The 14,408-nt window shown below is 36.4% G+C and overlaps 2 protein-coding genes across 2 annotated transcripts in view; one reads left to right on the top strand and one right to left on the bottom strand.

The window, feature by feature from the left end:
* The window catches only part of LOC134675404 (zinc finger protein GLI4), a 78,021-nt gene extending 71,733 nt beyond the window's left edge, over positions 1 to 6,288 (bottom strand). The window contains exon 1 of the mRNA XM_063533610.1: positions 6,075 to 6,288. Coding sequence (XP_063389680.1) covers positions 6,075 to 6,220 — 146 coding nt within the window. The 5' untranslated portion in view covers positions 6,221 to 6,288. The remainder of the gene's footprint in view (positions 1 to 6,074) is intronic.
* The window catches only part of LOC134675442 (uncharacterized), a 241,098-nt gene that overhangs the window by 77,129 nt on the left and 149,561 nt on the right, over positions 1 to 14,408 (top strand). The gene's annotated exons all lie outside the window — the stretch shown is intronic.

Genomic DNA, 14,408 nt, shown 5'->3' with positions numbered 1-14,408 from the left:
GCTGATATCAAACAAGATTACACGCCGAATAATATTGTATTAGATCTAATACACGATAAAGCTCTAATTATCGACACTGGGCTACACAATAGCGCCACACACAGCGACCAATCACGATTCGATAATGCTTTTGTCTTTACACCATTTTTTTTCCCATCAGTGATTTGTGAAGACAGGACGCACAATATGAGCGGGATGCGGGCGGGAGAATAGCACTTTGTCATGGCTTAGCTTTTGTGGCGACGCAAGTGTATGAAGGTTTCTTGGGAACGCTATGAATAGTGCTTAGGATAATAAAGACTATCTGGTGACTCGTTGAAAACTAAAACGACCGTTTCGAGAAGCAGCTGCACTAGTTTTCAAGGAAACACTTGTGATACTTTAACTTAGTTTGTACTTACTTAGTTTTAAATAGCCAATTAAGAATACGATACTAAATAAGAATTTATAGTAACGGTAATGAATTAAGCTTGTTCTAATTGGATAAATAGATGCTTCACATGTTATTTTTATCTTGGTCATAAAAAGTCAAATAAAACATCGAACAGTCGTTGAACAATTTTAAATGAATGAAGACATAGAAGCGGATTGAATTAGATCAAACACGAATGAAGACGACGATTCCAATGATGCGAAGCATGAGGCTACAACAAGAGTACACAGCGCCGAAGCAACGGAATTAATAGGCGAAGTGGCACGCAAACCCGATCCATCAGTTCAAAGGGCTCCAGTTAATGAATCAAGCGACGGCCGCCTCGCAACACCTCTTTTGTGACCGGACAAAATCGACTTTGACGGAGCGACGGAGCCAAAATAACCGATCGTGTCCAACCCATTGTGGGCTATAATTAGACAGGAATAAACACGTGGTGGCAATTATCGCTGCAGCGGGTTAAATGAGGCACCGAGTTGTCGTTAATGGTACACCCGGCCTGCGGCATCCGGCCGAAAACCGTGGCCAAAGGATTACTGAACTTCCGAGGAGAAAAGTTTACGATACAACTTTATATTCTAATATTCATAACGAAACTCGTGCAATCACTATAAATTAAATATAAATATGAATTTAGTACGACTTTCACCCTTAAAACTATCATGTTAAAGCAAGGATGATTGAGAGGACGGCCAACTCTTTCGAAGAGCAGTATCGTTTGAACAAAGAGATTAAAAACAACAAGGGCAGCTCAAACAATAAATTATAAATTACCACAACTGCGGCAGAGAGCGATTACAACGTCACATCTATCAGTGTGTTAAATTCCAACTGTTTAGTAAATTAACATTTAAAAGTTGTAATATCCGAGCGTTCGGTCCGAGCGTGCCGCAAGGTACAATTCTCGGATATTAATCATTGAGCGCAGCGCGGGGCATACATCACGCACCCTTTGAGCACCGAGGTTCGCTCTATACTCTTACAAGAATAAAGACTTAACTACCATAGAAGGCAGTGGTATATATGACCTTGTAATTTTAAAAGGTATGATTTGTAAGTAACGCCGCAGCTTTTATTGCGTCCATCCTAACGCCGTAAACGTCTCAATTTCAACGACTTCCTGCTTGTAATTCATTAGTGCATCTACGAGTATGTGCCGATCAAACCTTATACGTCCACATTTTATTGGAACCAGTTACAAAAGATTAATGCTGTCGTCAAATAGAACGGTGCTGGGTGTTGTGCAATAAATAATCATTAAGTAACAGCTTGTCCGAGGGTTTAGAGCGCCGTAAACCACGCTTAATACGCCAGAGCTAATCTAATCTAAAATTTTACCTGCAAAGGGAATAAATTTCCCTATAACTATAGCGAGCAAAAAACCGCCGGAACCGCTAATGGACTTCAATATTCAAGGTGTAAACGTAACGAATATGAGTTTTATTACCGATAAGAGGGACTTTTTAATTGCGGACGGGTATAAATTTAAATGTAATATTGACCGCAAAAAGGTATTTGCAATTATGCAATAAAAATGTGTATTGGTCGAAGACGAGATGAGCTTAATGAGCTGCACTAGTTTATGGCCTAGTGCCATAAAAGCGAGCTTTCGGAGCGAGTGGAAACATGAAACGAGAGCCGCCTAAAGGACACTTGCTTAGCGAGTAAATGGATGAGCGCAGATGGATTTCTCCGATGACAAAGAAGAACTTATAGGTTTGAAAATAATAGCAGCTATAAAACAAGCATATTGATATTACCACCATATATATTGTATTGATATTGACATACCATTCCCAGTTTTAAACACAGGTGACACAGAATACAAAATTCTGATGTTAGTTACTTTATGTAATTCAAATGAGACTTTAACAAGAGTTAAATTAAGTATGATTTTTTTGCTTGAAGTGCAACCAAGTCCTTTAGACTAAGTTATATTTAAATAGATTAATATAAATAGTTCAGGTTTCAAAACCGTCTTTTAACGACAAAATAATAACAGTTATGGTCCATAACTTATGGGACAAAAACTGGTAGACATACATAAAATGTCACTGTCCACAAACGCGCAAATTGTAAATGCTATTTAAGGTAAACTCGCTCAGTGTTGCCAACTCGGATTTTGAAAAAATGCTAGACTAATTTCTAGATTTTGCCAAAATGATGCCAAGGGTTTTTGACATACCTATGCTAAAAAATGCTAAAAAGTCACTTGAAATTAGACACTTAAAACACATAATTTTTTCTAATTTGCCGCCTTTTTCTACTGACAAGATCTGCTTGACCAACTTTATATAGTCCGTCGACATCCATCCGTCCACAAAAGTCAAAATTCATATGAAAATATGAACCACATTAGGCGATGGAGCATATTGTTGCTGCCAAGTTGGTGCAAGACTAAATTATGCTAAAAAAATATGCCAGATGCTAAATGGAAAATTTTGGTGCCAGAGCGAGTGAAAATATGCCAGATCTGGCATCATTTATGCCAAGTTGGCAACACTGAACTCGCTAAAAGAAAACTTGGGGCATCAGCAACATTGTTCCCTTGCACTTAAACAAATGTCCGCCCATTCAGTCCTTCACTTAGCTAATGAATAAATAAGTTAAGTACGAAACGACTCTGAATTGATGACAGCTATTAGTTGTTGAGAGGATGCACTCGATATCGTGTTTTGCTCTCAGATGGTGACGTCACGCTCGTTCCTCCACTTAAGTATGAAGAGTTGTTGATTATTTATACTTATATTTTGCTTAAATTGTGGGACTGTTGCTAAAGACAAAGTCCATCATTAACTGACTTTAATATGCGGCCAGAAAGAAGCCGTGACGTAAATGAAACTGCTTAGAGCCCGTTAAAAAAATTAAGCTGCGATCCCCTGCTACTCTGTGTCGTACTTGGTCCAACAGATAGCTATTCAAAAGGGGGATCCAGCGGGTACGGTTGTTATAGGTTGTTATATGTAATTTTGAAAACCAGAGAACTAATACTATTAGGTACAACCAGCTGCAAAATTGCATGGACACATTATGAATAAATTCATTAATAAAGCGGTCATACTTACAATTTTGCAGCTGGGTGTAAACAACTATACTTACCTACGTGAGGAGATATAAGTTTATGTTTGGTTAGGCGTAGTAATAACGTATAGCAGCTTAAGGTTTTTTTAACGTACCTTAGTATTTAAATTGTAATTAATACTTAGTTTTCCAAGAACCTATAAACAGTATAAACATGGCATGAGAATGCAAGACATAATCAAGTATATTACCATCAGATTTCTATAAAAGGGAATTAATGCCAGTAAAAGTCCTATAAAGGTCTAAGGAATCTTCATACTGAAGTAAAGTAAGTCGTGAACCAGTACGAGCTAACTTAGAGCCCGATTCGGATTTTGAAATAGATATCTATTAGATATCTTTTAGACATCACCATGATACGATAACGATATGTTTAAGATCTAACCTGTCAAATTTGACATTTGCGCGATTCTGGAGATACTCTTGAACGATTTCCACAGGATATGACTTAGAGATCCAATTCACATCTACCTAATAGATATCTTACTCTATCTAACGTAAAAGTGACATAACATTGGTTGCCCGAATTGCGCTGCAAAAGAGAACTAGTTGATATCTAAACTATAACGTATCTAGTATGGATCTAGTACGTTTTGGTCTCTAGTGAATATCTTGAAGTTCGAATACGGCAGTTAGCTTTATGCGGCGTGGAGTAATGGCCGTCCATTAGCTATGTATCTGCCAGTCAAAGGTCGGTAGTTCGATTCCCGCGTCACGACAAAGGCTTTGATGAGCTTAAACGTCTTTGAGATTTCCTTAAATATTTTCGAAATTGTCGATTATCTAAACTTTAATTCTAAAAAGTTCATGATTTATAACTAGACAGCCATTAATTGACAAATATTATGTTTTTTCGTAAGTTGTTTTATGTTAGCATTAGTTTAATTTAATTGATTTATGATATAGTAAATATAATGTAAATAAATATTTCAAGTATACCTATATTTTTCCGGAATATTGACGACTATATTTGAATTAATACAGAGATCCTCTCATTCTTTTATAAATTAACATTTAAAACATTATTAAAAAATGCAATAATAGGCGATTTATTTCAAAGATAATACAATTGCTAAGTTCAAAGTAATTAATAACAGACCAGTACCGTCAGCAATAGAAGTGGCTAAGTAATTGCCCAGATCATTTTGAACACCTCACTCACATAACTACTTCTACCACAGAAGAAATAATAGTACTACCGTACAGAAAGGACACTTCCTACAAACCCGAACTTTGACAGTGATTCAGGGTCGAATCATGATATCCAGTATCCCTTTCGGGTATTTAGGGTTGTCAAAATTCATGTGATTATCTTATCTGTGGTCGTGCATGCACATGGAGTCAAGTGGTGCCAACCCTAATAATTGCACGGAGCAATGCTGAGCCGAACAGAGCCGAGTTTGACCGAAGTCAGGAGTGTTTCACCACTGCTTTTACTGCTGATAGTACAGACAGCAACACTCTTAATTGACCATCAGTGGACCTTATTACAAAAGGCATAAGGTCCACCGATAGACAGTTAATAATGTGGGCGTTGGTATGAAGTGCAATACGAATAATTCAAATGAAACTTAGAACAGTTACTTCAATTAACAAGCATGTAGTAAGCAAAGGTTAACAATAATCGCTGTAACCTTTCAATTAGTTTTAAAACACTCGAACATGGGGCGATAATAGCTCACGTGATGAGTTTTTAGTCGGCAGTCATGCCATAATTAACTTTAACATGACTGTGTTTCATAAAGCACAATGGTATAGGTAATAAATGTGGCGTTATCTATGAAAAGGGACCTTATTGTCGATGGCGCTTACGCCATTGTTAACGAAGCTCCGATATGAATACTATGCTGCGCGGCGCTCTGTGGCGTAAGCGCCATCGACAATAAGGTCCCTTTTCATAGATAATGCAGAATCGCGCATAGGAAGAAACAAGATTGTGAAGAAATAATGACTGTGAAGAATAACGCATGTGATAAAATTCAGCTGCGTGGAATTCATATTATGCAGAATAGCGAACGAAACGTAACTGTCACTCACACTAATACGGATGGCGAAGCGCGAGTGATCGTCACCTTGGCTCGGCCGCCTGAATAGTGAGTAGAACTCTCGAATATGAATTAAACGAAGGTTCCTAAAGCGGGATTTACATTACGAAATTAGTGTCATGCATGTTGAAATCAGTTTCACGAAAGTAGTTTCGATATATGCGGAAGTAATTTTGTGAAATAATTAGTGTCGTGAAATTCACAGTATCGCAGTGACCATGGCCGCATCAGCATCGAAGCTACACGTCCGCAAAGCGCAGACACTTTCGCGACACTAAGTTTTCACGTCGCGTTTACACTACGAAATTAGTTGCATGACACTAATTTCACCAAAAAATCGCGCAGAGCACGAAACTGATTTGCATTCGTGAAATTAATGCATGCATTATGAAAGTACTAAATTACACGTGAAACTGTTGGTAAAACTAATGTCACGAAACCAATTTCATGACACTAATTTCGTAATGTAAATTCACCTTAAGTGTTATAAGGGGGTTAATCCAAAGGGTACTCACTGCGCATGATGGTGGTAGTGCTGCGCGTGGTGCATGGCGGCGGGCGCGCTCGGCGCAGCATGGAACGCAGCGAAGGCCGACGGGAACTGCAGCGGCAGGAACCCCCCGCTCCCGGCCGCCCCGCCCACGTCCCGGTCCGGCATCATCCAGACACACACATCACTAACCCAAAATCCACACACATACTAGTTCAGGTCACTACAAGTCAATTCACACACATTTGGGCTGTCAAGTCAACTCCAATCTAACCATCCCCATTTTTGTGGTCGTTTTGTTGATCATTGTTAGCTGGTTGTGTGCTGCATTGTTGTATCTGTAACAAGATAATTGTAGATGAGTACATGAAAATATCTGACAAATTAAAATCAAATAAAAAACAAATAAAACGGTGTACAGTCAACTGTAAAAATATGGGTGTAGCCAACTTATTCAAAAATATGTCCCGTAGTTCTTAATTCACTGACATAAGAGCTATGGGACATCTTTTTGAGATAATTTGTGCACCCATATTTTTACAGTTGACTGTACCATAATCAAGAACTTTGATAATGTAACTGAGTACAAAACTGAAAAGACATTTCAAATCCAAATATAAACGGTATGTTTGTGTATGTACACACTCAAAAACATCACCCTCCCTTCCTCATTAAATTAGTTTCACTTTAATTCGGTAGCTTAACAAAAAGAGTTAATGATTCTGTGTTAACTTCGCGTGTTCTTCCGCTGTTACTACAATTGCCTATATTATGGCTTAATTTACAACTGGCCGATTCTACTGTACGAGGTAATTGCACTTAATGAATATATGAACACCCAAAGTGTTTTAACTTAAGCTAACTCGACCACTTCCAACGCTAACTCAATGAGCCGCCCATTTTAAACTTTATTTGGTTGTAGCAGAGACATATATTTTGGTTTTTATTTGTTTTTATTTGTAGTTTCTTTGTATTGTATTTTTTTTAGTTTCACAGTGCCTTGGTTTTACTGTAATGCTGTGTTACTTATTTGACTAATAAAATAAAATAAAATAAATAAATATATCACTCGTTGTAGGTAATAAAACTGGATATTAGTTATAAGGACTAAAATAAATTGTTTGACAGTGAATGTCAACTTACGAGACAGACTTTAAAAACTTCGAACAATTTAAAGATACAAAGTCACTAAAAAAAACATTGCATTTACAAAATTCTACTTACTTTGATATATGTGGGCAAAACCGGCACCTACCTATTTATATTAACTATATATCTAAAGTCAGACCAAGAATAGTCTGCAGCGGATTTGATAGCCCACGCAGTAAAAGTGTTATTTTAAACGTCAAACTTCTATGAAATTATGACGTATAAATAACACTTGCACTGCGTGGGCTATCAAATCCGCTGCAGATATTTTTTGGTCCGACTCTATTAATTTTGCATATTAACGGAATAAGGACATATATAACATGTGTAGGTACATGTCATTCAATGAATTTTATACTTTGAATTGAATCAGCCTATTTTAGATAACATCGAAAAAAATGCCACTGGTAATACAACTTCGCATGGCAAAGTGTAAGTGTGTAGTGGGGTAAAACCAGAAGCACTTCACACTTTAGCAACACTTACGCTACTATATACAACGCTTAAATACCAAGGCATCTTGCTTAGTGTTGCTACAGTAGAAAGTGTTTTTAGTTTATTAAATATTTGTGAGCTACAGTAGAAAGTGTTTTTAGTTTATTAAATATTTGTGAGCTACAGTAGAAAGTGTTTTTAGTTTATTAAATATTTGTGATTTTCAATACGAACCCGCTTTTGAACCATGCGTTGGTTGCTTATTGAAAAGTAAGGAGTTGCCTCGTTTACCTTATACAAACCCATTTTCGAGATCGTTCGAAAACGAGAAAAACATTACATCGTAATTGTATCCGAATAGCCACATTATCCCATATAGTTCGTGTAATTAGCATCAATAGACATGGGAAAGAGTCTTAATTACCGCTGAATCTCGGCAACTTGAAGGCTGCGGGCAAAAAGTGGAGCGACAAATTGTGCGCAGGCGGACGGGTCCAGTCCGTCATTATCACATACGGGGAAGTGGGATAAGGGGTGAGAAGTAGCGGTAAGCGGGTAAATTTAGGGTTAATAAATATAGCCTATAGATTTTTCCATTCCCTCCTAGCTCGTGATTCCTTAAGATTATTTGACTTTAAACAAATGGTAAATTCTACCAGAACTGCTTTTATAGTTCCTGATGACTAATTCGCTTTAAGGAGATGCTTTTCGGTCTGAAAAATCTGCTTGTCACAAGAGAGTTATTTACAAGAAAAGTTAATAAAGAGACATAATTTCCTTTATATTTAAGTTTCTAGATCTTATTGTTGACTGTTTAGTTTACGCGTTTTATTTCTAATTCAGTTTAGCAGCCTCGAAAGTTATAGTACGTTTTAGTACCTCCTTGCCATAGTAATGTGTAAAACACAACTTCAGTACGGATATAATGGTCGTTCTTGTCTACGTGACAGCGTGATAAAACGGTGTCCGTCACTTTCTATCCCGCGGTGTTAAAATGTGACATTATTTTTATCACGTAGATAAAACCATCCATAATACACCGGCTGGAAGAATATACCTAGCTGTCAAATAAACGCCAAGGTGTTAATGTGTTCAGCTACTTTGCCCTTACGCGTTAAGTCTCTTGCTTGAGCTATCTCCCCGTGGGCTGCCAACGCAAAAATACCACTTGTAATTAATGAAGATGTGATTGTTTCGGACGTGACTCGAGCATTGTCCCTCGATAAGGCAATGAATCGATCGTAAACCTCGATATCGACATATCGATACTTATTTTCATTGAATGAGATTTACGATGTTTATGCACGCGGAATTGGCGGGCGGTGTCGGGTTTTTATCGACCATTCAAAAATCGAATGGTTTTGAATGCGATCGATAAATAGGGCGCTTTTGTTTTTATGGGTTGAACCATTCTAATTTTAAAATGAAGTATGTGTTCTTTGACCTTACTATCACTAAAGACTATTTGGACTGCGAAACCTTTGTGCTTTCAGTCTTTTTGACGTTTAATGTTCATCAAAAGGGGATTCGTTTATTTTGGTAATTATTTTTTACGTTTATGTAAGAAATATTGACGTGAGAAAATGACAGACCAATGTGAAAGACAAATTTTAAGCAGGATCATTGAATCCAACTTTAAAATTCACTTAAACGAAAGATAGAGTAAAACAAAAAAAAAGATTTATTATATTACTAGATGTAAGCAGTATATCAAATTGAGGTCAAAGTATATGATACGAATTCTGTTAAAAAAAACATTGTATTACATTTTTTAATGCAGTAAAATTTTTAAAACAAGAAATACTCACATCAAAAAACTTATCGATAATGTTTTACGATAATTAAGGCCGTGTTACGTCCCTAAAGTCCGAAATGAGCTGCAATGCGCATACGCAAGTCTGCGACTTAATACGGCTCTTAATTTCCTTTTAATTGTTTTTTAGCAGTGAATCGTTCGAAACTCTTCCGAGAAGCTGCCGCTAAAGCCTGCACGTTTGTATTCTAAATTTAACAGGTTGTACATGTGAAAAATATACTGCCCTCCTAAGCTAAAAGGACGTATTTTCAATGAAAATTTAATGCAAATACTGCTTTTTAGCTTAGGAGGGCAGCATAGGTAGTTTTTGTATCGTTATTTTTTTTAATAAATAATTTACATATTGGAGCTATATTGCATATAAAATAGAAAGTAGGTAATGGCGCCCTTGAGTCTAAAAGAGACGTTTGTAAGGTGCAGGTCTTGACCACTTTAACTTTGCACACACTTTGCTGTAAGAATGCATATACAAATATACAATATACACCTATAATAAGCTCCATACTCTACTACTACAAATGAAATACTTACAAATTGAATTATCATAATGGAATCGTAAACTCACATACTTTATATGACCTAAATTTAATACGATATATTTTAACCTATTCGAAAGGAACGATAAGAAGTGATAATAACTATTGCCCTTTGACGGTCTTCCTAACCAAAAATTGTATATGTGGTGCCACCGTAACAAAAAGTATTATAAGACCGATAATACTTTTTTTGTTACTTTACATTTAATTTTAGCAAATGACTCTTTCCAGTAAAAGAAATAACTTTCATATATACGCCTTTTATTTCATAGTAATAATGTGACTTGTACATTTCCTCCCTTCCCTGAATACCGTCCGACAATTATCACGGTATTTTAATGAATATAATTGCTTACTCTTTACAGTTCATTTTACGGAATTACAAAATAAAGTTGCTGCAGTAATTTAATGTGTAACAATCAAGGAAATTGGAGCGAATATGTCATTATTCTTTATGACTTTTTTTTAAACATATCTGTTTTGCAAATTTGAACTTTATTAAAACGGAGCAAGGTCGTGTATTATAGATGCGGTTTTTACGAAACATCCTTTTAGTTCTGAGTCTGGTTTCTTATTTGTTCAGGTTACATCATTATTTGGGCACTGAAGTATTTTATTGTTATTACCTTATAATTATTACTAGTCTACTTGGTGACGCCAATTACAGTTGACAGCAAATAACACAAAATAATTAGCCCAGACTTTCGTGTATAGTCGAGGTCTAAGATATGTTTACACTTTTGCACCTTTCTCCTTTGTAATAAGCCGAAAAATGTAAAGATATCTTTAATATCGACTGTACACACATGTGTGGAATTCGCGTCATTAATGAGAGTCTGACCCTTAGAGCATTTAACAACCAAAGTTAGAAAACTCGACCAATGGTCATTTCAATCAATCTCACTTATTGTCTGGACTGACGTTACGGATATGGCTATTTGCACATTACATATAAATAGCCATACATTTGACGTGCCCCTCCCCCCGAAATAATCGGCAGACTGTTTTGCACAGAAAATTACAGCCACGACGTCTCCAGTTGTTAAATGCTCTAAGGTCTGAACCACGCTAAGTTTTCATGCCAAGCGCTAAATGACGCTCCTATGTATTTTACATATCGGCCTGGGCCCAGCTCACCATTCCAGGCGTCCTTTAAAAACGTCTTTGAATAATGCCTTATTTTTTTCGAAGTACCACAAAAAAATGTATTTACTTTTATAAATTCAAATTAACTACTAGTACATGATGATTAACACCATCATATAGAACAGGAGGATCTAACTTTCAACCGTCCTTTACCAAGAATTCAGTCACCTTTCCAATTCAAAACATCACAAGTCTACCGTACTCAACCACACTTAATTCCTTTTTGCCTCAAACTTAAAGCATAAACTATTTAAAATTCAATAACAAATCAGCGTTAATTATGCGCGTTGCGCTCGCGAACCAAATTCGTTAATTCCGCCATTAAGCCTCCTACACACGGAACCATTGCTGCGACATTAGCAATAAGTCTTGGTAGACAATGGCGTTAGCTGTCATTAGCCGCGGCCCTGCGCGAGCGCATGCGTTGAACGCGAATTGGCTTATTAAAGCTGGTGATTGGGTGCTAGTTTGTAGGTGAGACTGTTTGCAAATTAACCTTGGCAAGGACTAAAACCTCACTCTTGGCACTCTTTGGGGTAGGCCTATGTACAGCAGTAGACGTCCTTTGGCTGATATGATGATGATGAAGAACTAAAAGCCGGGTTGTTTAAGGTAAGCCTGGCAGAGTGTGTGCCGTGGCTGAATAACGGATCACTCACGCTAGAACGATCCGGGTCCGGGCCGGTGCGTCCGACATTTCGTTTTCTATGACGGTATATGACGTATATGACGGAGTTGTGCCTTTTTTTTAGAAAGGCACAACTCTTCCGATAACCCGATAGTTATTAGTGATCACGTAAGTGCTTTTTATAGAAAACTTAATGTCGGACGCCTTGGCCTGGACCCGGTACGTTTCTAGCGTGAGTCATCCTTAAGTGCAGTGTGACAAGATAAGTTTTGTATAAATTAAAGAACTAATTAATAGAATAACTATATAGCATCACTCGAACACCACTGGATTATATTTATGTATTATGATAATGTCTACTTCGTGATGTGATACGGCATAGTAATTTGGGGCAATCCTATTATGAACATCAAACAAGTCTTGAAACTATAAAAATGCAGTATCGTTGGAATGTCATTTATATAAAAGTCTAGGATGTCTTTACATTGACTTCTTTACAACTTATAGTATGAGGTACTGCATCCTAATATACTACTTATGTCACAGAATAACTAATAGTACTACCGTACTTATATCTTAAAACTAATGCGAAGTGAATTTACAAGAGTAACTTTATATTACATTACAACATGCCTGTTTTTTTTTTCTTTACTACTAAGGTAAGTAAGCGGTATTAGTATAATTTAGCCATTACCCCAGCTCAGAGGACGGAAGCTACAAGCGGCTAAGCCTTTCAACTCCACTTAACATTCTCTGTGCATCGCGCTGCACCATATATCACAATAGACCAGCCCTTCTGTACGTGTGCTAAAGTATACATGTGGTGACAGTACATTAACTTAGACACGTATTTTATAATTGAACGGTAATCTATTTGATGTTATAATTTACGAATTCAACATGGGAAAATATACTCCGATTTTGGATGAGAATGGTTGTGTAACACGTATTATATGTACCTACAAAGTTGATAAATGAAATAGTTGTAAATACACCACCACCAGGTTTCGCCCCATACCTATCATACATACATATGTATTACAATTACGAGATTGTAATGTAATAATTCAAACTGTAATGTATTGTAATCATTCAAATATGGAGTCCAAATTGGAATGTATCTCAAAGTACGTACATACCCACTACTCTAACCACCTTAGCACGGCTTGGATATGTTATTGAAATTGGAGATATTCCATTCACATCTGAGATTATATGACTATGTGTAGCAATAAAAAACTGCATTTCATATTTTAATTATAAATTTATTTTCGTGCTTATTTCTAAAGCTCGTTCATAAGTACCTTTTAAAAGTATTAAAAGCAAGTCGCTTGGGCATTATTATGTCTAGACCACCTGTATGCTGGTACATTATTTGAGACCAAAAAAAATGGTTTGCTAAAAAATTACTCTAGCTGATCTTCAAATTTATAGTTAACTATTCAATTAAATAAAAAGGCATTGACAGGATATAACAAGAAATAACGAATAGCCTATTAGCCTACCTATTCAGTATTGCCGACGCGTCGCTATTTTCATTCACGGCAGACCTTTATTTATGTTTTCCACTTTTTTATTAGTTTTAGGCGCTGACTGCTTAATGACTTGACGCCTGAACTATCACCAACTTAACTTTGCTGATAGAAAACAAAATAACACCTCTATTAGGTAAGAATAAGGTTTGTAGTTGAATAGTTGTAAGAATTTTGGATGTTTTAAATAAGTAGTCCATATTTGGATTACAGTATTCCAGACACGATTGAAGGAAGTAGAATATAAAACCAGCAGCTTCGGAATATAAAGTCGACCGTAAAATTTGGAGGTGAAACTTTAATTTAGGAGGAGGATGATAAGTTTACTTTTATGCGAGGGTCGAAATGCGTTTTTAATGAGGATTATTTATCGTGTCTCTGTTAATTGGTGTGAATTAAGAGGAATTTTACTCCGTGACAAACAAGATGTTGATCGTTCAATATTTAACTATCTAAAAGCAATAAGACCAGACAAAATGGAGTTCTGTACGGATATGATGGTCGTTCTTGTTTACGTAGCGTGATAAAAGGGTGTCCGTCACTTTCTAACCCACGGTGTTAAAAAGTCACAGTTATTTTATCACGTGGATAAAGATGGATAAAGCCGTCCATAATACGCCGGCTGATCTGATGTTTAAAGTTATAATTATATCTATTTTTTTCACTCTCTCATCTAGTAAATGTATAAAAACAAAATGATTACCGAATCAGAATATTATGGTTATATTCGGATTCATTGTCAGTCAATTTATTCAATCTGTTTCTACTCTGTATCTCTCAATTTAACACAAAACTAATCTACTTTTCTACTTACATCCATCAACACCCAACACTCGTCTGTTCTCTCCAGAATTCTTTATGCTTCCTCACGTACATTTCTACAGAAGTTTTTCTCTTCATCTCATTATGGACGGGAGCCAAATTCAAGTTCACGTTGTATTGATTCATGGTATGGCGCCGACGTATTTAGATTATTTATTATTATTGGTTTTATAAATAAACGCGTATTCTAGCAGAGGAGACTGCAATCGATTTGTTATTGAGCTGCGATCTCTAAAATATGATAAAAGTCAGCCAGGGTTGTGGAAATCTTAAAAATTCAGTACAATAATTACAG

The sequence above is a fragment of the Cydia fagiglandana genome, chromosome 22 (genome assembly GCF_963556715.1).
Source record: "Cydia fagiglandana chromosome 22, ilCydFagi1.1, whole genome shotgun sequence".
Lineage (NCBI taxonomy): Eukaryota > Metazoa > Arthropoda > Insecta > Lepidoptera > Tortricidae > Cydia > Cydia fagiglandana.
This window is presented reverse-complemented; position numbering and strand designations above follow the sequence as displayed.